Raw genomic sequence first — 21347 nt, 5'->3', positions numbered from 1 at the left:
CACACCCTTCTCCCGGCCCGGGGGTCACGCCAGTCGGCCGAGCTTCCACCGCCTGATCCCGGAATCCTCCTCCTCCGCACTGCTGCCCCCTTAGGGACTTCCCAGCAGTCTGTCCCTCGGCCAGCGTCCCACCCAGAGTCCAACGTGTGTTTTCCGAGGTCCCCTTCCCGACCCCCTTCCCCTTAATTGGGAAGCTCCGCCCCGTGCGCATTGACGTCGGACGCCGCTGTCAGCAGGCGCTGGGGGGGGTCGGTGTGGGGTAGAATGGCCGCTGCCGCCGTCACCCGCGGGACCCCGGGAGGTAAGAGCCAGGGCCTCTCGCCCGCCTCTCCGCCCCCGCGCCAGGGGGCGCAGCTCCACCAGCCCAGACGTGGCTTGCGGCGCCGGAGACCACCGCCCCTCCTCCGGGTTCGCCCCTACAGCCCTCTTCCGTCCTCCTCCCCCGCGCCAGGGGGCGCCGCTCGGCGTAGGACCCCACGGTGGACCTGCCGCGTGGGGACTACCTTGGGGACCCCCGAACCCCTGCTGCCCTTCGCCGGCCGCGCGCCCGCGGACTCTGCTCCGCAGCTTCTCCAGAACGTCCCTCAGTGCGGGCGGGAGGCAAGACCCTCCTACCTCGGAGCTTCTCCCGGGACCACCGCCCCTCCATAGGGGGACGCCCCCAGGTCCGCTCCACACCCTGGCAGGCGGTCCAGCCCGGACTGCGCACCTGCGCCCTGGAGCGGAGTCCTTACCCCAACCCAGGCACCACCATACGCAGCCGAGCTCGGACCGGCCTCCTCCCCTTCTTCATCTCCAGACACCTGGCGGAGCCCGCGCTGAGAGCCTCCTCCAGTTTCCATCTGTTCCCCCAGGAAGGTGGGGGCTTAGGCTGGAGTCAGAGTTGTAGATGGTGTAGGATAGGCCTGGAGACCAGGGTAGGCAGAGGCGTATGGGAAGGGTGGGAAGGAGAGATGGGTAGGGAATGGAGAGGGCTGTCAGCCTTAGGATGGAGGATGGGTTGTCTTGAGGGTGGAAAGCATGTTCCTCGGTGTCTAGCCCAGATTGTACTAGGCCTTGACCAACCTGGACCAGAGGGAGAGGTTAGGATCAGTTATAAGATCTGCCTTTCCTCTTGGAAAAATCACGTAGAGGAGGAACTCAGGGTGTGTCTTCTAAGGCCTAGCTCTCCACTCGGACTTAGATCTGCCCAACCCCCAGCAGCCAGGCTCTCATTTGCCAAACTCTTCTCCAAGGACTGGATGCCCTGAGTCCCAGCCTTCAGAACCTGACCCCACCAAAGCCCCAGTCTCCACAAGAGCCCAGGCTGTTGAGCACCAGCCCTGCCAGGCTTCTCCCCTCCCCCACCCACTCTTCATGATTACCCTGTTCTGTCATGTCTACCCCTCTCACTTTGGTTCCTGGCAGCACGTCTGGTTTCTCTCTCTCTTCCATTCCCTGGCTCTGTTCTCACATCAGAGTCTAGCTCCTTCCTCTCTCCTTCATCTTTCCAAGGTGTCATGACCCAGTTCTGTACTCCCTCTCCCATCTCATCATCTTCTTCCTGGATAAGTGTGGGGACTTTTGCCATGACCTGTTCTCTCCCTTCTCAGCACAGACTCCCCCTCCCCCCGGCCCCTCAGGCCGGGGGTGACCTCACCCCTGGAGCCCTCACCATGAATACCAAGGACACCACCGAGGTTGCTGGTGAGTTCACAATCGAGGTTCCCGTTTGGGCACAGCCTTTTTTCTCCTCACACTGTGGTGACCCTGTAATTCTTAGGTCCCTCCTCTCCTTGTCATAGTTTCAATTTCCTCCGGTTCTCTGGACTCAGCCCTTAGGCTAGCACACTAATCTCTTCTAATTCCCTCTAGAAAACAGCCACCACCTGAAGATCTTTCTCCCTAAGAAGCTGCTGGAGTGTCTTCCTCGGTGTCCGCTGCTGCCTCCAGAGCGGCTACGGTGGAATACAAATGAGGTTTTCTAGGGAGCCTGGGGGATTAGGGCCTAGCAAGGCCTGGTGGGCTGGAGGAGGGTAAATGGCAGGGGTCTTCCTCTGTCTGTCCACACTCCCAAGTGCAGAGTACTGTTCTGGGCTCTTTGGGGATCATAGGAGAGGTCGAAAGATCTACATCTTGTAGGAGCTTACTTCTTGGCATATCCACTGGGGTAAAAATAATAGCTTCCATCTGTATTTTTTTACAAACCAAGGACTGTGCTAAGCACTTGACCTGCATTCTCATTCAGTCCACTAATGATGCTATAGAGCAGGCACTATTGTACCCAGAGTCTAGATGAGGAAACTGACTTACCTCATGTAGTTAACAGAACTCACTCCAGATCCCCTACTTTTAACCACCACTGATACTGGCTCCTAGAGGGCACCATCTGATGTTACACATGTTCTGTACTCCTCACACACAGTGTTTTGTATGTACTTGGGGGTTGATTATTATTGATTTGATTATTTAATTAGAAGAGAACTGTCAATAAAAGAGTATTTGTGTGTGTTATTGCAAATGCAGGAAGGGCCAGGGTGGTCAGCAGGGCTTCATGGAGATCTGAGAAGGGATTTGGTCTATAGGAAGGCTAGTGTTTCCAGACTCAGAGAGATGTGCATATGGCACTTCAGATGTGTAGGGCACTAACATTCCGAAGGTTACCACTCAGGGCATGTTCAGGGAAGAATCAATGGACCAGTCTGGCAGGAATGGTAGGTGCAATATGAGTAAATAGTAAATAGGGGGAATGTGGGAATGATGGTTTGACTCTTGGCCTGGGAGAAACTTGGAATCAGGCTGAGGAATCTGGACTTTCTGGCAGTGTCAAACTGTTGAAGTTTTTTGAGTCAGGAAATGGCACAAAAATGGAATTTGGAGAGAGTAAAATAATAAGCAATATGAAGAATGGATGATGAAGAATTTGGACCTGCCCCCAAGACCTGCCCCAGCTGGGAGGAAGGGAAGGAGAGGTTAGACTTTTGTCTGAGATGGAACCTGGGAGGCTTAGGGCAGTGGGCCTTGCTGGGTCCATATACCTGGCAGCATCTTCCACTAGCTGCCAAAACTCAGCAGAGTGAAACTGAGTGGGTGACAGAGGCTAGACTGAGACTGTATGAAGGGGACACTCACCTGAGTACCTCCTCTCCTACAGGAGATTGCATCTTACTTGATCACCTTTGAGAAGCACGATGAGTGGCTATCCTGTGCCCCAAAGACAAGGTGAGAAAGTTTGTGAAGGTAAGGAGTGGCAGGGGTCCTGGGTTCTGTTCACAGAACTCGAGGCCAACCCTTCCATCTTCAGACCTCAGAATGGCTCCATTATCCTCTACAACCGGAAGAAGGTGAAATATCGGAAGGATGGTTACCTCTGGAAGAAGCGGAAGGATGGGAAGACCACCCGAGAGGACCACATGAAGCTGAAGGTCCAGGGCATGGAGGTAAGCAAGGCATCCAGCTCATCTCCCTTGCCCTGCCCTTTTCCACCTTTAGCTGGGTTCCAGCCCTGCCATGGCTTGGTAACATCATCCACCTCACCACCCTCCCAGTCACTCTTCCTTTCTTATTCACTTTGCATTGGTTGGCTGATGGCTTAGCCTATTCTCTGCTTCCCATTTCCCTCCATGACCCAACTCTCTAGGCCTTACGTCATCCCTCCCCTGGAGGACACTGATGTCCAGTCCTCTGACTTCTCTTGAATTTCCCTTAGGGGTCCAAGTACTGAACCTCTAAGCACAGGTTTTTCCTCCCAAAGTCATTGCTCCTCATTTCAGATGTGTCCTTGCCATGCCCTCTGATTTCTAAATAGCCCCGTATCTCAAATGTGGTCCTCATTGTAAGGCCCTGGTCCTATTTTCCCCTTCTCCTAACCCTCATCTATGACTTGGGGTGCTGGGATTTTAAAGATGTGCGGAATGGGTGGGGGTGGGCGAAGGTTGAAGAGGAACTGGTGGAAAGATTGGGATTCCTGCAAAGGAACTGAACAGAGGAAGAGTTGGGGAGCAGACTAGCCCTCCCCCCACCCCAGCCTGTCTCCTGGCAGTGTCTCTATGGCTGCTACGTTCACTCTTCCATCGTCCCCACATTCCATCGGCGCTGCTACTGGCTGCTACAGGTAAGACTGAAGAGCTCAGGGAGCCACAGTCTTCATGGCTTTTTGAGGGAGATGGGGTCTGAAAAGGTGCAGTGGAAGGATGACTAGGTTCTGAGTGGGTAAAGGATTCTGGGAAGAAGAAAGGGGATTACGGATAGAGAATGCCAGAACTTGGGGGCGAGGTTGGAATGGTGCCCAGGAAGTGAGGACTAGGAAGCTGAGCCCCTGGACCTCAAGATCCCATGGTGCTGTGTGTGTGTACCCTTGTGCCTTCAGAACCCTGACATCGTCCTTGTGCACTACCTGAACGTCCCAGCCCTGGAGGATTGTGGAAAGGGCTGCAGCCCCATCTTTTGTTCCATCAGCAGCGACCGTCGAGAGTGGCTGAAGTGGTCCCGGGAGGAGCTGTTGGGACAGCTGAAGCCCATGTGTAAGGCAGCAGGGCTAGGACAATACTCCAAGGGGAGAGTGGAAACAGGGGGCTCCCAAAGGCTCCAGGAGCCTGTGGGGTGACCATTTCCCTCCAAGGCAGGAGGGTGCCTTCCTGCAGGGGTGCTAGGCTTCCTGGTAAGTTCTAAGGTACTGGAATATGGAGAAGGGACAGCTGTGAGCTACAGATGCAAGCAGAGGCTGCTGGCCTCTGTTCACCAGAAGTCTTGGAGCATCTCAGGTGCTTGGAGGAACCATCAGGGTGCTGTGGGGACTGTTTTGTGGTGGTTCCACAGCACTTCCCCCCCAATTCTCCTCTAGTTCATGGCATCAAGTGGAGCTGTGGGAATGGAACAGAGGAGTTTTCTGTAGAGCAGCTGGTGCAGCAGATCCTGGACACCCACCCGACCAAGCCTGCACCCCGAACCCATGCCTGTCTCTGCAGTGGGGGCCTTGGTTAGTGACCCCCAACTTTGGAGCACTTTTCCTGCGTAGTCACACTGCACTTACTCAAAACAGGGGTATATCCGTCTTGCTGGGATTTGAATGCTAATTTGTATATCTTTTGCATGCCCCCAAAAGATGGGCCAGATGAACAGAAGTCTTCTCATCTGGGCGCACACTGGCCCCAGCTCCTTTTACTTGAGTCCTGGCAGCCTGGGCTCTTCATCTGTCTTCTACCCATAGCACTACTTCTACCTTGGCATTACCACGTACACCTAATCTTAGCTTTATTCCTAGTTGATATCCCTTGGGTTTTTTTGTTGTTATTCTTTTTCTATGCCTTTACCTATTTCTGTCAGCTACTCCTCCAAGCCAAGCCTTCAGTCTTCAGGCAATGCCTCTCCAGTGGTATTTGGTTAGGAGGAGAAGCATTTCTGCTGCCTCCCAGTGGCCACAATCAGCATTACATCTCTGATATATAGCAAAATCCTAGGAAAACTTAGGAAACCTAGGAAGGTTTCCAATAAGGGAAGACTGGAAAAAGATATGTCACATATCCCTTCTCTTCTCCCTACCTCTTTCCACTCCAGGTTCCGGGAGCCTTACCCACAAATGCAGCAGCACAAAACACCGCATCATCTCTCCAAAAGTGGAGCCCCGAGCTCTAACCCTGACCTCTATCCCCCATCCCCACCCCCCTGAACCCCCTCCACTGATAGCCCCGCTTCCCCCGGAGCTCCCCAAGGCACATACCTCTCCATCTTCTTCTTCCTCCTCTTCATCAGGCTTTGCAGAACCCTTAGAGATCAGACCTAGCCCTCCTACCTCTCGAGGGAGTTCGTCGAGAGGAGGCACTGCTATCCTCCTCCTGACAGGACTGGAGCAGCATACTGGGGGCTTGACACCCACCAAGCACTTAGCTCCCCAGGCTGATCCTCGGCCTTCCATGAGCTTAGCTGTGGTTGTAGGCTCTGAGCCCTCTGCCCCACCAGCTCCTCCCAGCCCTGCCTTTGACCCTGATCGTTTTCTCAACAGTCCCCAGAGGGGCCAGACTTATGGAGGGGGGCAAGGGGTAAGCCCAGACTTCCCTGAGGCAGAGGCTGCCCATACCCCTTGTTCTGCCCTAGAGCCTGCTGCTGCCCTGGAGCCCCAGGCAGCTGCTCGGGGTCCTCCCCCACAGTTGGGAGTAGATAGGAGAAGAGGAAACTGCTTCTTCATTCAAGATGATGACAGTGGGGAGGAGGTCAAGGCCCAGGGGCCTGCCCCACCTGTACCTTCACCCCCTCCTTCACCCCCACCCTCGCCTGCCTCCTTGGAGCCATCTGGCAGGGTAGGAAGAGGAGAGGCCTTGTTTGGAGGAGCTAGCGGGGCCAGCGAGCTGGAGCCCTTCAGTCTTTCATCGTTCCCAGACCTTATGGGAGAACTCATCAGTGATGAAGCCCCAAGCATCCCTGCTCCAACCCCACAGCTCTCTCCTGCTCTCAGTACCATCACAGACTTCTCTCCAGAGTGGTCCTACCCCGAGGTGAGTCTCAGGCTTCTCTTCTCACTCCTCTGTCCCTTTTATCCCACGGTGTGTGGCCTAGTTTCCATGGCTGTTTAGTTCTCCCAACCTCTATTTTTCTGTGGAGTGTAGCTTCTTTTCTGTTTCCATAGTCCTTCCAACTCACCCTTTTCCCTTCTCTTCCCACTTCTGTGTGGTAGCAGTGGTTATGTGAGTCCCCCAGGTGCCTAGGGAACTTCATTCCCTCAGTGACTGTTTCATGGGAAGGGAATTGGGGCAACTCAGCATGGAGAAGAGAAAACACAACCAGGCTGCGATTTACAGACTTTGGGAAGTTAAAAGGTTGTCTTCAGCAGTGAAGAAGTTCTGCTTTATGCTGCCCCAGAGAGAGCAAGGAGGAACTACACTGGGGGCCTAAGAAAAAAACTTCCTCCCAGTGACAGTTATCTGCAAATGAGTTGGTAGCCTTGGAGGAGGCAGTGAGTTCCCTCATTTCTGGCAGATTTAGGTGGAGGGCTGGGATGTTGGGGAGGAGGGACAGACTAGCTAAGTTTTGTCTAATCCTTGTACTGCCAGACTCTAGCACAAGGCCTGCCACATAGTAGATACTCTCCTAGGGTCTGATTTAATGAATGAGTGAGTGAATGAATATCCAACAGAGCTCCAGTCACATGGTCCTCTGACTTCCGTCTGCAGGGTGGGGTCAAGGTGCTCATCACAGGTCCTTGGACGGAGGCCGCCGAACATTACTCCTGTGTCTTTGATCACATCGCAGTGCCAGCCTCACTTGTTCAGCCTGGTGTCTTGCGCTGCTACTGTCCTGGTATGGGGATTGGGACTAGTCGGGGAAGGGACTAACATGTGGGAAGCACTAGAAACAAATGTTGGGTTGTTCCTGAGAGCACGAAGACCTCACCTAGTCCTGAGGCTGACCTCCCACGGTCCCCCAGCAGGCAGATGAGTCTGGGCTTAGGTGTCAAAAGGTTTAGATTCTGGTCCAAGAAATCTACTCCTTACCTGACTAGTGACCTTACATATACCTGCTCCTTTCTTGGGTCCTTGGCCTCCTCTCAGATAAGGTCAGGGATTTGACCCAAGGGGTCTCTAATGTCCATCTAGGCCTCTACCTTAGAGTCTCTGGCTCCTATCTAGGGAGCTCTTGGGAGAATGAGAATGGAGAGATGTTGGTTTCCTCCAACCAGTCTTGGGACTGAAGGGCATTGTCTTCTAGACCTGTGCTGTTTAATACAATAGCCATTAGCCACACGTGTCTATTGTAATTAGTTAAAATTAAATAAAATTTAAAATTCAGTTCCTCAGTCACACTAACCACATTTTGAGTGCTCAATAGCCATATATGGCTAGTGCTACCCTATTAAACAGTGCAGATAAACATTTCCATCATTGAGGAAAGTTTTGTTGGATAGCACTGGTCTAGACATCATTGCTAAGGGTTGTCTCTGACCTTTTGTCACCAACCTCAGCCCTTACCCTGCACTCAACAGTCAGCCTTACTGTGAGACCCTTGAGGATCACCAGAGTAATAAGCTGACAGCTTTGTCTATGAGTGTATTCTTCCCCAATCTCAACAACCTTGTTCAATGGTACATGAAAGGAAAGGGGATGAGACCAGAGAAGCTGGGTCTTGGGAAGAACAGTCTCAACTCCTAGTCTTGGGACATGGTGGTTTCATTCTCAAGACTATAGATATTGAGACCCTGGGACATAGCTCTTATTAGGCACTGTCGGTAAGCAGCTAGCAATCCTTTCTCCCATCTGAGTAACAGGGTTATGACCGCTGGACTCTGATCTTGGGAGACCAAAGGGTTTATCCCCCATCAAATTGTGTATAAGTATAGGTGTTTCTTGCCCCCCAGTTTCTTGGTGCTAAATACAAACTTCCTTAACTACAGGGTCTAGAGTCCAAGGAGTCTCTGGCCCATAGCAGGTATTAAGTTCTCAAATGAATGGAATCCCTTCCCAGTTTGTGACAAGGCCACCAAAGCCAGGGGCCTCTCAGCCTACAGCAGGGGATTTGGAGAGCTCAATATGAAATGATCACCTGTGGCTCTGACGCCGGGGGCCAGAGGAGCCAGGGAAAGAGCCCTTCTCACTGATCCTGTCCTCCCCAGCCCATGAGGTAGGGCTGGTGTCTTTGCAGGTAGCCGGGCGGGAGGGGCCCCTTTCTGCTTCTGTGCTCTTTGAGTATCGAGCTCGCCGATTCCTGTCACTGCCTAGTACTCAGCTTGACTGGTTGTCACTAGATGGTAAGTACCTAGCCCTGTGGCCCCAAGTGTCGGGCCCTACAACCTTTGAGCATGACATGCTCCTAGACCCCTCAGCACTCAGGCGGCCACCACCCAGCCTACACTTACCAATCTTTTCTCAATTCCTGCTTCATTGGTCATTTCTAAATGCAGTAGCAAACGTCCTTCACCTCCTCTTCCCTATAAATCTCGGAGCCATCTTTGTCCCAGCTTTTGCTCTGTCTTCTCCATCCCAGAGGATGGGATCTAGGCAAGTGAGGCCAAGAGGTGGGAGCAGGGACAGGGTCTAGAGCAATATATATGGGATGTGCATGAGCAGGTATATTTATATATGTATTTCAATTTTCTTATTGTTTTCTCCTCTAATTGTAAAGTTATGTTTATTATAGGAAATTTGGAAATTACAGAAAAGCACAAAGTAGAAAATGAAAATTGCCTGTATTACTACTCAGTAATATCTATGACTTTAATATCGTGTACTTTCTCATACAAACACACTTTCTTACACAAGCACAGAGACGCACACATATGTGTATATGTGTGTGTGTATATTTATTTAAATCTAGAACTGTGTTTGTTCCTTTTACTGGTTTTCCTCCTGTGGCTTTGAGAATTTTCTCTCTGCTCCTGCTTCTTAAAGTTTGCTCTTCTCTGTCTCTTCCTCTGGGTGTCTCTGTTGTTGCCCTGTTGAGTTTGTCTCCCTCCATCTCTACTTCTCTCCCTCAGGGGCTTGCTCCTGGCTTGCCCTACTGTCAGAGGAGCCCCCTCACAAAGCCCAAGTGTATTTGGGGGTGGGGGGGAGGGGGGTTGCTGGCAGCCTACCTTGGGATCTTGCCAGGTCTCCCAGTCCTGTTCTGTCCTTCTATGACTGCTCCCCATTTCATTTTCCTGTCCCTGTTTCATCTGAGTTGTACCATCTCTCCTGTGGGTCACCTCCCTCCCTCTTCCCACTTCCATTTCTCCTTGGACCAGGGTCTTGTCCCTCTTCTTCTGTTCCTTGTTGTTTGTTTGGTACAGTCCTCACACCTCCTTTGTCCTTTCTTTCTTCACTTTGTTTATCCTTTCTGCTCTCTCTCCTCTGTAAATACCTGGGTTTCTGGTCATCATTCTCTACCTTCCTCCCCACCATCACTTCTGTACCTTTATCCCCTTCTGCCTGGCACCTGAGAACATCCCTGACCTCCACCCTGTTTCTCTGTGCCTGTTTTCTCATGGCTATGATCCTCTCTGCTTCCCCTCCTTGTCCTTGTGTGATATCCAAGAGGGGACAGATATAGCTTGGGATGTGTGTGTGTATGTGTATACTGGTGAACGGGGTGGAGGGAGGAGGAGAAATGGACATGGCTATCCATCTCTGTCACCTTCCCTCCCCACATCTTCTTTGTGGACAGCTTTGGGGGGAGGGGGAGTATTGGAGGAGGGAAAAGTGCTTTCCAAAACACAGTCCCTGAGCTCTTTTGGGCAGTGGTTAACAGAGAGCAGGGACCCCCTGGAGTCCTTCAGTGCCAGCAGGGGGACAAAGGTAGTGTCTGGGGCAAGGAAAACTGATGGAACAGTTAACCTAAGAGAAGGCTGGGGGAGTGTGTGTGTATGTGTGATCTGGGGCAGCTCAGGGCTGGATGCCATGTGGGAATTCTTACTGTCTCTGTCTTAAAAGACACAGTTGTGGTTCTGGATTCTAGTCCTAGGTCAGTGGGTAGTATTAAAAGCCCTAGTTTAAGAACTGAGTCCTCATGGGTTATATTTCAAAGGTGGGTGGGGTAAATGGGGCTGTTGTTTTGAAGAGGAGGAATGATTCTGTCTTCACCTCCCAGATCCTCGGATAGGTCCAGTTCTGGTGTTCACGGCATCCCCTAGACCCTACCACTCAGTTTCCCATACCTGTTCCCTCTCAGACAACCAGTTCCGGATGTCCATACTAGAGCGACTGGAGCAGATGGAGAAGCGGATGGCAGAGATTGCAGCAACTGGACAGGCACCCTGCCAAGGTCTTGACGCACCTCCAATTCAGGTACTTCCATGAGGGAGTTCTATGGTAAAGACCAGGGGGAGGGTCTTCCTAAAGAAAATGGCTGTAGCATATGACTCCTCAATCTCCCGTCCCAGCCTCCTCAGCCAGTCCTCCTTCCTAATCCCTGGTGTCACCCTGCTCCCACCCCCGCCCTGTGGCAAGAGTGGCTATTCTGGGCACCCTCTTGGCATGACAGGCTTCAGACTATTTCTGGTCTGAAAAAGGGTGGAGGTGAAGGAGAGGATGGGGGAGGGAATCAGGAGGGTTAGGGCTCAGCCCTCTGTGGGTCTTGAATCTCTGAAAGAAGATTGGGGGAGGAATCTGGATTCTGAGGGGGAGAAACCATCTGTGGATATGGCACTGATCTGAGCTGAAGGCACAACTTGGGCAAGGGTGTGTGAGGTCTGGTTGCCAGAGGGGCTGGAGGAAGTGGAAGACACCCAGGAACTCAAACTGGGAGAACTGACAGGCCTTCAAAAGTCTGGGTGGTACAAACCTGGAGTGAGAAGTGTGGGGAGGGGGCAGAATTAGAAGCTGAGACAGGTATGTGGGGTGGCCAAGGCCATCCCAAGCTGGAAGACCAGATGCTCAGGTCTCTGCATAAGGGTGTATGTACTGCAGGATGAAGGCCAGGGGCCTGGGTTCGAGGCACGGGTGGTGGTGTTGGTAGAGAGCATGATCCCACGTTCCACCTGGAGGGGTCCTGAACGTCTGGCCCACGGAAGCCCCTTCCGGGGCATGAGCCTTCTGCACCTGGCAGCTGCCCAGGGCTACGCCCGCCTCATCGAGACCTTGAGCCAGTGGCGGTGAGCAGGGGCAGCAGGGAGGGGGCTGGGCAGCCACTGGGACAGAAGTGCCAGGGGACTGAGGAAGAACTGGACTGGAGCCCTGCCAAGAGGGAGCTGGGGTCACTATGGGAAGGAAAGGGGGCTGGAAAAGGATTTGTTTTGGGAAGAATTTTAATATCCCGAGTTATGACACTGACTTCTTGACCTCTTTACATTTACTATATTAATCTGACTGCTTCATTCCACTGACCATAGTGCTCTTAGACAGCTTTCTTCCCGATCCCTTCAATTCTAATATTTCCACTTTGCCCACTTTTTCCCTGACTGAGCTTTGTTGTCCCTTTCCCAAACCCTCCAGGAGTGTGGAGACCGGAAGCTTGGACTTAGAGCAAGAGGTTGACCCGCTCAATGTGGATCATTTCTCTTGCACCCCTCTGGTGAGGATGCGGGACTCCTGAGTGCATGTGGACAAAGGGAAATGGGAAGGGTGCTTTAAAGGGAAGACCTCTTGCAGGAAAGGAGTGGGGAGGACAAGGGACTGAAGACCTGGCCACCAGAAGAAGGCCCCTAGCCTCACCTCTACCTCTATCCTCCTACTCCTCCCATCCTTCTCTCCCTGCCCCTCTTCTCAGATGTGGGCTTGTGCCTTGGGACACCTGGAAGCTGCTGTACTCCTTTTCCGTTGGAACCGACAGGCACTGAGCATTCCCGACTCTCTGGGCCGTCTCCCCCTGTCCGTGGCTCATTCCCGGGGTCACGTGCGCCTTGCCCGCTGCCTTGAGGAACTCCAGAGACAGGAAACTTCAGCTGAGCCCCCAGTTGCCCTGTCGCCACCTTCCTCCAGCCCAGACACTGGTGAGGGTTGCCCCGGATCTTTTTTAAGAGGGGAATGAGGGTGGGAGGATAGACCAGGAGAAAGCTGAAGGGTGGGCAGGGAGGTTGAGAGCAAGGATGGGGCAGGTCGGCGACTTAAGAGATGGCAGATAGCTCTTGCTGCCCTCACCCTTTTCTGTCACCTCACAGGTCTGAGCAGTGTCTCCTCACCCTCAGAGCTTTCGGATGGCACTTTCTCCGTCACATCAGCCTATTCTAGTGCTCCTGATGGGAGTCCTCCCCCTGCTCCTCTTCCAGCCTCTGAGATTACTATGGAGATGGTCCCAAGCCACCTCTCTTCTAGTGCCCCAGAAGCCCCCCTACTCTTCATGGACTATGAAGCCACCGACCCCAAAGGGCCCCCACCCTCACCCCCTCCTCTCCCACCACTCCTGGATGCTGGGGCTGCTCCTGAGGAAGCTGACAGCCCACCATCTGTGAACATGATCCCGGTACTGCTTATGTTGATGGAATTATGAGGGCTAGAAAGAGTGGGGTACAGGAGTGAGATAAGCCCAGTGAGATAAGACTAGTCCATGAAACAGACTGAGTCTGGCTTCAGTTTGAGAAGGGACCATTTACCCTCATTTTGGGACAGGCAAAATAACCCTTTGCTTAGCTCCTATCAGAGCTTGACTCAGGAGTCATGAAGCATCAGAGGTTAAAAATTCTGGGGGAGTGTCTTCAATTAGAGGTGGGTTGTAGGGGTTACCTGTTGAACCATAAAGAGACAGTTTTCTTGGGGAACCATAACAATGGAGGGAAGTTGGGAGGAGTGTGGAGGAGAGAGGTTGGCAAGATGGAGGTATTTGGCAATGACCTTCTGTGAGGAGGAGGCTTGCACGTGGGAAAAACTAAGTCTTGTGGAATGAATAAATGAGAATGAATCTTCAAGTGTAGCAGCATACTTCTCTGCTAGAACCTGGGGACATATCTGCTTTGAAAGGCTAATGGATTAATTAGGTAGCACTATAAGACCTCTGCAAAGTAGGCTGTGTTACATGTGGCCAGCAGAAAGTGCTACAGGCTTCAGGGCTGGAGTAAAGGCAAGGCTGGAGCTATTCATTAGGGTATCTGTGGTCAGTAAGCATTGAGCTGGTTCTTGGAGAACTGAAGGTGGGATGGAGGGTGGCAGGCATGGCCAGGCCTGAGGGTAGGATGTGCTGGTTGCAAGCCTGGGGCCATCCTGGATGGGATGGTGGGCAGTCAGCGTGGAAGCCTAAATTCTTCATTTGTGCAGCTCTTGTATCTCCATTTGGACTATGTCCTTCCTATCCTATGTCCTCCACAATGTCTCAACACAAGTGGCAGCCTAATAAATATAAAGCAATGAATCTGGAACAGTGGACAAAAAAGATGGGGTTAGAAAGGAAAGCAATCCCTGAGGCTTCATCATCTGGTAGAAGAAATGAAGTGGATTGAGGCTACAGATGCAGCAGGGCAGGAACATCTGGCAGGTGAGGCCCTTCAAGGCTCACCCAGTTTTTCCTTCATCCAGGTGGACATGATCTCACTGGCCAAGCAGATCATCGAAGCCACACCAGAGCGGATTAAACGAGAGGACTTCATGGGGCTGCCTGAGGCCGGACCCCCAACACGGGAACGGACAGGGGCCTTGGGCCTCAGCGAGACCATGTCCTGGCTGGCCAGCTACTTAGAGAATGTGGACCAGTTCCCCAGCTCAGCTCCTCCTAGGTGACCAGCTCAGGACAAAGCCTCCAGATTCTTCTTCAAGGGAAGATGGAAGGCAGTTTCCCCATAGCCAAAGGTCTATTCTGGCAGAAGCCAAAGGGCTTTTGAAAAGGGGATTGGAACTGATGAGCTCTGAAGTCACTCTTTCCAGACTCTGTTGCCTGGGGTCTCCCTTCACAGCGACCCCTAGGTAGGAGAAGAGAGACTTCAGATACTCTATGACTTGCCTTCTCCCTATTCCTACAGCGAACTACCTTTTGAGCGGGGTCGCCTGGCTATCCCTCCAGCACCTTCCTGGGCAGAGTTTCTCTCTGCATCTGCCAGTGGCAAGATGGAGAGTGATTTTGCTCTGCTGACATTATCGGATCATGAACAGCGAGAACTGTATGAGGCTGCCCGAGTCATCCAGACAGCCTTCAGAAAGTACAAGGTCAGGGGGCTGAGGCGTCTCAGGGAATGAATCTTGAATAAGGGGAGACTATGGGCTCCCAAGGAGAGCAGTCATCCAGACAGGCCTCAGATGGGGTGAAGGGTCAGAGGACTCCAGGCAAGTTGGAAGGACAGGTCACATGTCTGTTAGGTGGGCAGTTAGGCACTAAGACTTCCTTCTCTCCCCTTAGGGCCGGAGGCTCAAGGAGCAGCAAGAGGTAGCAGCAGCTGTGATCCAGCGCTGTTACCGGAAATACAAGCAGGTGAGATCCTTTTCTCTGTAAAGCACACCCACCAACCTGTACCCACCCACATTCCAGCTCACAGCATCCAGAATGCTGCTGGAGCCCTAACTCCCCTTCTCTCTCCACAAGCTGACCTGGATTGCACTTAAGGTATTAGGCATGAGATCTGGGTGTGAGGTCTGTGATTCAGCCTTTCCATGAGCATGTGGATTAGAGAAAGAGACCTGCATCAACTGAATATGGGGGTGACCCTCAGGGGTTTGGGTCACTGTTCCTCCATTTCAGCTCCTGTTCCTTCTCCCCACCCCTGCAGTTTGCACTCTATAAGAAGATGACCCAGGCGGCCATCCTGATCCAGAGCAAGTTCCGAAGCTACTATGAACAGAAGCGATTTCAGCAGAGCCGCCGAGCGGCTGTGCTCATCCAGCAGCACTACCGCTCCTATCGCCGCCGGCCCACGAGCAGCCTGCCTGCCCGCAACAAGTATGGCCCCAGCCCTCCAGCCTTCTGTGCCTGCTCACTGCATCCATGTCCATGGACCCCCAAGTTCCAGCTCATTGTCCTGCCCCCTGCCCTTCCCTGCTAGGGGTCTCTAAGGGGCTGAGGGCAGGGGATGCCTGAGTGTTGTGTAAGGTCTCTTCATCTTTTCTTCTGCCAGAGGCTCCTTTCTCACCAAGAAGCAGGACCAGGCAGCCCGGAAGATCATGAGATTCCTGAGGCGCTGCCGACACAGGTACTCATCCTTTCTCCTGCTGGATTTTGCCCAGCCATCTCCACCACTCCACCTTCCCGGATCTGCTGGTCTCCTCTGACTCCTACCTTATCTCTCTGCAGGATGAGAGAACTAAAGCAGAACCAGGAGCTAGAAGGGCTTCCCCAACCTGGACTGGCCACCTGACCTCTCCATGCCTTTCTCACCACCCGGGGCCGCTTCTTGCAGTCTTAAGGGAGAGGGTTCTCTGGGGAAGGGGAGCCCTCTGTCGGCAGCTTTTCCTGTCACTTTGGTTGGAGACCTTCCTAGGTCTCCATCCTCTACCCCTCCGAAGTGCTGAACTCCCTCTCCCGCCTCTCCTCTTCCCTCTGGGTCCTGTCCCCTCTTTTGGTCCCCGGCTCCAGAAGATCCATGCCCCACATACCTGCATCTTCAGCTGTGACCTCCGGAGCCCTGCCTGCCCCTTTTCCACAGCTCTCTTCCCTGCCTGCACCCGCCTCGGCCTTCCTGACTTGCCTTATTTATTTGTTCGATGCGTCTCTGAATGTATCCGCGTGGCCCCACCTCTGCCTTTCATGCGCGCGCACCCCTCATGTTTCTGGGCTAACCGTGCCCCACCCGACTCCGCATGTTTGCGTCTGTTTCCTCCCTTTCTGGCCCTGTCATCCCCCGTCACTCCAACTCTGGCCACCAACCGTGGGGCCAAAGGGGGTGTTGTATATAGGAATGCGTTGTGGAGTCCTGCCCCGCCCCTCGAGGGGAGGGGTCTTGTACATATGTAACATACAGAGTATAGTGAAGAATCTATTTAAGGCGCCGCAGGGAAGGCTGCACGACCGGACTTGTGGTTCCCGAGCGCGGCGGGGGCCTCTTGCCGGCCCCACGAGCACTTTCTACTGTGCATGGGCTTGATTTCTAAGGACTGCCATTAAACATCACTGCACCAGCCAGCCTCCGGCCTCTGTCTGGGGGGGCGGGGACGGGGGGGCGGAGCCTCGGCCGGCGGGAGGCTGTAACCGCGCTGGACGGGATGAGCGCTGGGCAAGGCCGGACGGAGTGCACAGTTTTCCGCCTCCGACGCGTTTCCGGCCTTAAAGGCTTTTCGCCCTTCCCTTTAAGACGCACCGCCCCCTTTCAGTCACTCCCAAGATGGCGGACCTACTGGGCTCCATCCTGAGCTCCATGGAGAAGCCACCCAGCCTCGGTGACCAGGAGACTCGGCGCAAGGCCCGAGGTGAGGAACCCAAATTCACATCCGCCTTTCTTCACTCGGTTTTCAAGACCGCACTCTTCTCTCTTTGAACGATGCCGCCTATTCAACCTTGAGAGACCCCTCAGAGGCCTCTTTAGAGACCCCCAGATTCCCTAAAAGGGCTGTCGACCCGCCCGCTGTTCGTAGCGGACGGTGATTGGCTCTCTGAAGCCTAGCGCCAGCTTCTTGCCGTTTTCGCTATCCTGGCTTCCGCAGTCCTTGTTTTTCACTCGCCAAAAGGCCCGCCTGTCCGCTGCTGGCGTGCTCTGATTGGTAGGGCGACTCTTACCCCACCCAACTCCTTGGTGTTCTTTGGCCCGCCTTCGGACCGCGGGAGAGCGTGTTCGGCCGCTCGGCCCCTCCCACCTCCTGGCTGGTGTGTCCCACAACCCATCCCAATTCTGATTCGGTCCAATGCACGCCCATCCGCAATCCTTTCCCCTCTATTGGCTACGTCAACCAAAAGGTCTACCTATTAAGTCCTGTTAGACTTCCTCTGGTCCTTCCCACCTCTGCACCTCTAATTGGTTGCTGGGTCCGTTTAGTGCCTTTCTGCTCCTCCTATTTGATTTAACCCGGTCCCTTCCGCCTCCTCTCAACCCTTTTCTTCTCTGTGTTCTTAAATTCCCGAGCTGCCCCGGGCGGGTCGTGATGTTGATTGCAGAGATGAGAACGCTCCTACCTGGTTGGATTGGCTACAGTCTCCCCGCCTGTGTTCTTCGAGTAACTCCACTGCCTGCGGGCTCTAGTTCGCCTGCGGGGGTAGGGCGTAGGGCGCGGCCGCCAGGTGGTGCAGGCTTCTTCCAAGTTGCTCGGCTTGTAGCGTGTGAATGAGTGACAGAATGACTGTCTTGGTTGGGAGGACCCCAACCTCTAACCCTGCGGACCTTGACCATGGACAAGCCCCATCTTGGGCAACGGCTCCTTACCCGCCCAAGGGGTACCAGGGCAGGCTAGATGCCTTCAAAGTACTCATCAAGTGCTGCGTAATATCGAAATATACATTATCTACAGAACGGTTGCTAGGGGCCAGGGAGCCCACACTGTAGAGCATTGATGAAACGACCACACAGAATTTTAATACCCAACTTGATAATGCTCAGAAAAATAATTGTTATGCGAGGGTTACCTAGGGGTCCTAACCTAGTCTGCAGGGAGCTGAGATCTGAAGAATAGATAATTCAGTAAGTGAGAGGGGGAGTAAGTGTTATAGGCAGAGATGTGCATTTGAAAGCTCTGAGGAAGGAGGGAGCATGGCAATTGGAATTATTTCATGCTCTCCGTGATCGTCTAGGTAGGGTTCACCAGCGGCAGTTGACAGACTAGGAAGCTGAAGTTCAGAGTTTAGTCACTTGCCTAAAGTCACATGGTTGCAGAGTCTTAAATCCAGGTGTAACTTTTAAGCCTGTGTTCTTAACCATAATCTTATGCCAACCACCTCCTCAGATAGAAGACACACAAACCAGTTAGAGAATCAGTGGCTACGATGGGATGCAGTGATGGTCATAGTCCTCGAGGTCAGAGGTGAGAGCTCCTAAATTGTCCGGCTCTAGGGACACAGAGGTTAACTAGATAGGAGATGAACAGGGTCCTTGCCTCCTAAGAGCTCATAGTCTGGTAGGGGAAACAAATAAGTTACATTGCGTTAGTTCTCAGCACATGCTATAGTGGATGTCTGAACTAAATGTGCATGGACCTCAGAGGAAGAAGTGAGTAACTCTGACTCATGGTGTATCTCAAAGTTTGTAAGAGGAGGAAAAGCATTTCAAGCAGAAGGAACATCATGTGCAAAGGCATGGAGTGATTAGGAAAACAGGAAGAGGTGCGGCTGGAGGGATTAGATCCTGTGGAAGAAGTGGGCGGGCCTTAAGAATATAAAGGATTTGAAATGGCAGAAGAGAGGAGAGGGGACATTAAGACCCAAGGGTGAGGAGTTCCTTTGCTGTTCACTTTGAATATCTACACTCCCAAAGGAGAAGGGTGTCAGATTAGATGTTTCAGCTTCATCTTGTCTATAGAAGTGAGAAGTGGAGGGTGTTATAAAATATAGGAAGTTAAATAATTTCCCCTTTCCTATGTCGACAATGAGATGATAAACTCTTTGAGGCCAGGGCTTAGTCTGGTCTTCTTACGTTCCCAGATGCCTTATATTTCTTTGTATATTGTGATCATTAAATAAATGTTGGTTAGCTGGTTTCCCTAGTGAGGTTGGGAAAGGAGGTTAAACATGATTTTAATCTTTGCTACTCTCACCAAGTCATGAGCTCTTGAAGGGCAAAGCTATGTCTGAATCATCTTTGTATTCCAGGGCCTAGCACAGTGCCAGGTATAGAGTAAATATTGATAAATGCTTAGTGAATAAACAGTAATCCTACTTTCCCAGCCTGATGCCTCCCAGTGGACACCAGACCTCCTTTGAAGTCTTATAAACTCTCCCCACCCATGCTTCCACCTCTGGCCTCATGCTGCCATTTCTCACCCTCAGAGCAGGCTGCCCGCCTGAAGAAACTACAGGAACAAGAGAAACAACAGAAAGTGGAGTTTCGTAAAAGGGTGAGAACAACTGGAGAGATCAAAGGCAGCCTCAGGAAGCACTTTCAATAAGTTAGAATTAGAACTCAATTTTTGCAAAATGTGTCAAGAGAGTTGAAGCCTGGAAGCCAATGGCATAGAGGCTGGGAAAGGTGTGGGGAGGCAAAGGCCAGTTGGCCCAGCTGGGGAGAGGGATATTAAGGCAGAGCCATCATCTCATATCTTCTTCCCATCCCCTCCCCCAAGATGGAGAAAGAGGTGTCAGATTTCATCCAGGACAGTGGGCAGATCAAGAAAAAGTTTCAGCCCATGAACAAGATAGAGAGGAGCATACTGTGAGTATCTTGGGCTGGGAGAGGCAGGAAATGGGTGGTCAGGGTGGCATGAAAGTGCAAGTGGGGGAATCCACAAGAGGAGGGTGCTAGGCTCCCTCGTGGCTCAACATATTCTTTCCCCTCTGCCCTCCCTTCCTAGACATGATGTGGTAGAAGTGGCTGGCCTGACATCCTTCTCCTTCGGGGAAGACGATGAGTGTCGCTATGTCATGATCTTCAAGAAGGTGAAAGGCCTGAGTTCTCCACTCTCACCTTTTCAGCCTGTACCCCCTTGGGGGAGAGAAATGAGAAGAAACACCTTTCCCCCAACATCCCTTCTTCCCTAGGAGTTTGCACCCTCAGATGAAGAGCTGGACTCCTACCGTCGTGGTGAAGAGTGGGACCCCCAGAAGGCTGAGGAGAAACGGAAGCTGAAGGTGAGTTAGTGCCTGGCAGTCTCGGGAACCCTGCAGCCCACCACCTCAAAGGGGTTGAGGTCAGGCCTGTGAGCACTGGTACCCAACCTTTGCACCCCTAGGAGCTGGCCCAGCGGCAGGAGGAAGAGGCAGCTCACCAGGGACCCGTGGTGGTGAGCCCCGCTAGCGACTACAAGGACAAGTATAGCCACCTCATCGGCAAGGGGGCAGCCAAGGATGCAGCCCACATGCTACAGGCCAACAAGACCTACGGCTGTGGTGAGGCCACAGTGGGGGATGGAGGGGCAGGGAAGAGGAGCACTGAATGGGGGCAGAGGAGGGGAGGCTAAGGCACAGGGATCCCTCCCCACCCTTCCCTCTGCCCCCAGTGCCTGTGGCCAACAAGAGGGACACACGCTCCATTGAAGAGGCCATGAATGAGATCCGAGCCAAGAAGCGTCTGCGGCAGAGCGGGGAAGAGTTGCCACCTACCTCTTAGGCACTCTAGCTCCCTGGGGCAGGGCAAGGGGCTGGGAGGGAAAAGGCTGCTATTAGAACTCATCCTGGAGCCCCACCTCTGAACCACCTCCTAACAGCCATTATGCAGGCTGGAGAAAGCAGGTGTTCAATTTGTCACTGTTAGAGCTTGGATATGTAATGTGGTGTGTGTATGTGTGTGTATAAGTGAGTGTGAATGCACAGGTGGGTATTTAATCTGTATTATTCTCTGTTCTCCTTGGAACTTTCTTCCCTGTGGGACTGGGGTTACTTTACATTCAATAAACATTGTTTGACCCAATGTCTTGGTTTGTTTGAACAAGGAAAGGTGGGTCCTGGAGAGGAAGAGAGATGATTTTCACTTGAGCAGTATAAAAATTGTTTTTGTAGGCCATAGATGGCTGGATTAAGAGCACAATCGCTAGAGCCAAATGGTCTAGGTTTGGATCCTGGCTCTGTCAGTTACTAACTCTGTTTCCTTGGGCGAGGTATTTGACTTTCTTTTCTTTTCTTTTTTTTTTTTACAGTAGAAAAAAGTTTTATTAGGAAAGTACACTTCCAGAAGTAGAAGCGGGCCTGAGCACTGAGCAAGAGAAGCATGGCTCAAAAGGCCCATATTTGACTTTTTTGTGCCTCAGTTTCCTCACCCGTAAAATGGGGATAATAATAACTATCTGATAAGACTGTTTCATAGATTGTACGGGTCAATATAGGTCACATATTTAGAGCAGTTCTAGATCTTCAAGCTCCACAGAAATGGTAGCTGCCCTGGTTTTCACTCTCATCCTCCACACTGCGGCGCACTCTGAAGACCATGTACTTCAACTTATTGGCAGGTCTGATCCAACTTCCCCCTCATGGTAATGTCT

General features: G+C 52.5%; 2 protein-coding genes across 8 annotated transcripts; both read left to right on the top strand.

Annotated features, from left to right (window-relative positions):
* The first annotated feature begins 203 nt into the window (after nucleotides 1–203).
* Nucleotides 204–16412, top strand: CAMTA2 (calmodulin binding transcription activator 2). 6 transcript variants are annotated; one of them, XM_039869643.1, is made up of 22 exons: nucleotides 204–301; nucleotides 1593–1686; nucleotides 1855–1958; nucleotides 3134–3201; nucleotides 3284–3419; nucleotides 4022–4093; nucleotides 4349–4502; nucleotides 4823–4957; nucleotides 5536–6470; nucleotides 7146–7272; nucleotides 8582–8716; nucleotides 10612–10727; nucleotides 11349–11533; nucleotides 11874–11952; nucleotides 12148–12370; nucleotides 12539–12840; nucleotides 13887–14083; nucleotides 14327–14510; nucleotides 14701–14772; nucleotides 15068–15237; nucleotides 15413–15487; nucleotides 15589–16412. In XM_039869643.1, the coding sequence occupies exons 2-22, from the start codon at nucleotides 1656–1658 to the stop codon at nucleotides 15650–15652; spliced, it is 3564 nt and encodes a 1187-aa protein (XP_039725577.1). In that variant the 5' UTR covers nucleotides 204–301; nucleotides 1593–1655; the 3' UTR covers nucleotides 15653–16412. The 6 variants fall into 6 exon arrangements, with proteins under 6 accessions (XP_039725577.1, XP_039725575.1, XP_039725578.1 ...); XM_039869641.1 differs by having other exon boundaries at nucleotides 4007–4093; XM_039869642.1 differs by lacking the exon at nucleotides 204–301 and adding an exon at nucleotides 339–858 and having other exon boundaries at nucleotides 4007–4093.
* Nucleotides 16413–16499: 87 nt separating this feature from the next.
* Nucleotides 16500–20779, top strand: SPAG7 (sperm associated antigen 7). 2 transcript variants are annotated; one of them, XM_039869668.1, is made up of 8 exons: nucleotides 16500–16700; nucleotides 18165–18242; nucleotides 19204–19271; nucleotides 19497–19585; nucleotides 19725–19809; nucleotides 19912–20001; nucleotides 20103–20259; nucleotides 20370–20779. In XM_039869668.1, exons 1-8 carry the CDS (start codon nucleotides 16616–16618, stop codon nucleotides 20477–20479), a joined length of 762 nt encoding a protein of 253 aa, XP_039725602.1. In that variant the 5' UTR covers nucleotides 16500–16615; the 3' UTR covers nucleotides 20480–20779. The 2 variants fall into 2 exon arrangements, with proteins under 2 accessions (XP_039725602.1, XP_039725603.1); XM_039869669.1 differs by lacking the exon at nucleotides 18165–18242 and having other exon boundaries at nucleotides 16509–16700.
* Nucleotides 20780–21347: the final 568 nt, after the last annotated feature.

This window comes from Pteropus medius, unplaced genomic scaffold (assembly GCF_902729225.1).
Source record: "Pteropus medius unplaced genomic scaffold, Ma_sr-lr_union100, whole genome shotgun sequence".
NCBI classification, from domain to species: Eukaryota; Metazoa; Chordata; class Mammalia; order Chiroptera; family Pteropodidae; genus Pteropus; species Pteropus medius.
Note: the sequence above shows the minus strand (reverse complement) of the source record. Positions and strands in the feature narration are given on the sequence as shown.